The sequence below is a fragment of the Priapulus caudatus genome, unplaced genomic scaffold (assembly GCF_000485595.1).
Source record: "Priapulus caudatus unplaced genomic scaffold, Priapulus_caudatus-5.0.1 Scaffold310, whole genome shotgun sequence".
In the NCBI taxonomy this organism is placed as follows: Eukaryota; Metazoa; Priapulida; class Priapulimorpha; order Priapulimorphida; family Priapulidae; genus Priapulus; species Priapulus caudatus.
In genome coordinates, this window is record NW_014577371.1 from 600,755 (window position 1) to 604,274 (window position 3,520).

The 3,520-nt window shown below is 45.3% G+C and overlaps 1 protein-coding gene across 1 annotated transcript in view; it reads left to right on the forward strand.

Annotated features, from left to right (window-relative positions):
- Nucleotides 1-2,874, forward strand: part of LOC106808865 — a 16,095-nt gene extending 13,221 nt beyond the window's left edge. The window contains exons 5-8 of the mRNA XM_014811753.1: nt 639-804; nt 931-975; nt 2,102-2,178; nt 2,646-2,874. Of these exons, the coding sequence (XP_014667239.1) occupies nt 639-804; nt 931-975; nt 2,102-2,178; nt 2,646-2,874 (517 nt within the window). The remainder of the gene's footprint in view (nt 1-638; nt 805-930; nt 976-2,101; nt 2,179-2,645) is intronic.
- The last annotated feature ends 646 nt before the right edge of the window (nt 2,875-3,520 follow it).

A 3,520-nucleotide genomic window follows, 5' to 3' on the forward strand; every position in this document is an offset into this window, starting at 1 on the left:
TCTCTCTCTCTCTCTCTCTCTCTCTCTCTCTCTCTCTCTCTCTCTCTCTCCCCGATTGTTCAAATTGTCCCTTCTCGTGGTGAATATCAAAATCGACATTTTTGCATGTAATCTGGACTTTACGTCGTATTGCCGTAGCTAATAGTAAGCACCTAATAATAATAATGAGCATAATTATTATTATCATAATAATAATAATAATAATAATAAGGCCAAAACAAAATATAGGTGTGGTTACAGTTTCCCGACCGACCCTATTTATTCCCAGCGACCCTAAACATTTTAATTGTCAATTTTCTTTAAAGTAAAAAAAAAAAAAATGAATTGGTCAGTTCCTGCTAAAAGGCACAATGCACATCCTTCGGACATGGTTCGTAAATAAAATGTTTCAAGAAAATAAAATGTTTTCCCTACCTACCCACCCTATTTTTTTTCGGCATGTAACGGTAACCACGCATATTTTGTTTTGGCCTAATAACAATAATAATAACCATAATAATTATTATCATAATAATAACAATAATAATAATAACAATAATAACAAGCGTACATAACATCAAGCACTCCTACATGCCAATCGCGCGGAAAAACGATGCCGCGAACCGCCTCCCATCACGGCTTCCTCTCTCTTCCCGCAGAAGGGAAGACGCCGCCACGCAGGAGAAGCTGATCTCCGACCTACAGGAGGTCCTCAACGACCTCCAGTCGACGAACGACGCCAAGGAGAGGGCGCTGGCCGAGAGCGGCCGCAAGGTGGCGCTGCTGCAGCAGGAGGCGGGCGCGGCGGGCGGGGCGCTGCGGGAGGTCCGGCTGCTGGTGTCGGGGGAGGAGCGGCGGCGGGGGAGGAGGTTCCACGACGCGTCGTCGTCGCCCGCCGCCCCGCGGCAGTCTCCGGCCGCGCTGGTGCTCTCGCTGCGCGCGTGCATGCAGGAGCACGCGGACGACGTCAAGCGACTGGAAGCACAGGTGTCACAGGTGGGTGTCCTCCCCAGGTTTTACAGGTGGGTCTCCCTGGGTGTAACAGGTGCGTCCCCCCAGGTGTCTCGCAGGTGTGTCCCCAGGTGCATCCCCCCAGGTGTGTCGCAGGTGTGTCCCCAGGTGTGTTCCCAGGTGCGTCCCCCCAGGTGTCTCGCAGGTGTGTTCCCAGGTGCGTCCTCCCAGGTGTCTCGCAGGTGCATCCCCCCAGGTGTCTCGCAGATGTGTCCCCAGGTGTGTCCCCCCAGGTACAGCAGGTGGGTACTCACAGGTGTGAGAGTGCCGTGCGAGCTTCTGCAGTGATTCATGCAAGAATATCCTAAATAATGCGCGCTCGTGTGAGCTCACAGTGCACCCACCATTATAATGTGACACTCATCTTGCATTTGCCGTCAGCGCACACCTGATGTTCAAATATCTGAGCTGTTAATGCCATATAGTACACGTCGGAGCATAGGGGGCGTGGAAAGGTATGGATCGACTGTGGAATAGTAAAAATATCAGTCGGTAAGAGAAGCAACAGTTGGATATTGTTTGCTGGTTTTACCTAATAACTGTAGGATTGCTTGTCTCGTTAACATTCCTGTAGGACAATAGGCGGATGAATATATTACAGGTATATCTCCACTTCATCGTTTAGCAGTTTCGATGTGTTTTTTTCGTTTGTAATCGTACCGTGTGATTTCTCTGCCCTGTGCGCAGAGTCGTTGTTTTTCGGTGTGAATTTGGATGTTTTTCTGTTTGTATGGCCCGTGCATCAGAGCCCATGGTGCGTCTGTCTTCATGCTCGCAATATGAATAATTTAAGTGTGTTTTTCCTTCATTACTTTTATTATCATTACTTTTATTCATGTGGTTGACATGTTTTTTCAGTACAGTTTGAGATGTAATGGTAGTTTTTTTATCGTTTTTCACTGTACCATTGGTGATAAAAGCACATGTTTAACTTTTTTGAACATATTGATATTAGTATATAGCCTTATCATAAATGAGAATTGAAATTTTCTTTCTGTAAAATCCCCCGTTATAATCTCCCGTGAAATCACTATGTTTTACATTGTGTTTCCATGGAACCAATCAAATGACATTTTAATCTATACCGATATTTCTGCGTTATCTTATCTAGACACAGGAGGAAGTTGAAGACGTGAAAAGGAGCGCTCTGGAACACGAACAAAGGCAACACAGTGAAGGGAAGGCCAGGTAGAAATATACCTTTCTATATTTGCACTATATATATATATATATATATATATATTTGCACCTTTATATATTCACACTACATTACCATGAGCATCGGGAGTGAATGAAAACAAACGGTTGTTTTTTTGCTTTTTATTCACTCGCGTATATCCACGATAAAAAAGCATACGAACATTCTCACTCGTAGACATCGGGGGGTGCCATCGTGAGAAACGTCGCCAGTAGTTCCGGCCCCACGAGTCTAAATCTCTAGTAATTTTTCAAAGCGAAAGTTTCCGAAGCTTCGAAAAACAAAAAACGACATTTTAGACTCGCAACTTCTCGCGACCGTTCGCGGCGTTTTGCGACGACGGCGCCCCCTTCCTCCCCCCCGATCTTTTCCGTCGCCCCCGCTAAACACCTCCTCTCCCCCCGCGTTCTTCCCCGGCAACGCGAAGGTTGCAGAAGCTGGCTGCGGACCACGGCAGGCAGGTCGGCGCGGCGACGGAGCGTGCGGACAACGCGCGCAAGCAGGCGGCGAGCCTCCAGGCGCAGATGGGCGTCGCAGCGAAGCACCACCGAGAGGAGCTCGCGCGCAAGACGAAGGAGACCCTGGGCCTGAAGGAGAAGCTGTCGGAGAGGGAGAAGGCGCTCGCCTCGCTGAAGAAAGCCTGCGAGGAGAAGGTGGGTGCTGCGTCGCAGCCAAGACGACGTTGATTGGATACGTTAGCGAATAATTAATTTACTATTTAATTACTGTCTAATTACTTTTTAATATAGCTGAGACGAAATGACGTCGATTTGACACGTGAACGCATTTTTCGTAATTTGATTATTCGTTAGCGTATTTTTTAATTAAATTTACATAACATAATTTAATTTAAATACGTTAACGAATAATTAAATTACGGAAAACAAAATCTTGTCCAAGCTTGCGCAGTGACGAGGGTGGCAATTATGCGTTGGATGACGCGTATGATTGGATGACGTCGATTGGATACGTTAACGAATAATTAAATTACTCTTTAATTATTCTCTAATTTACTTCTCTAAAAATACAATCTCGTGCAAGCTCGCTCAGTAAAGAAGTCTAAAATGTCAAAAATTCTAAATAGTCTAAATAGTAAAGTCTAAATAGATCACGACGATCACATTTTAGACCCGATCTACTTGAGCCGATTCCGGCAACGGACTCCTGTAAACGGACGGCTGAGGAATGGAGATTGATGAACCTTCATAATAATAATAACAATAATAACAATCATAGCAATACTACTACTACTACAACTACTACTACTACTAATACTAATACTAATACTAATACTGCTACTACTACTACTACTACTACTACTACTACTACTAC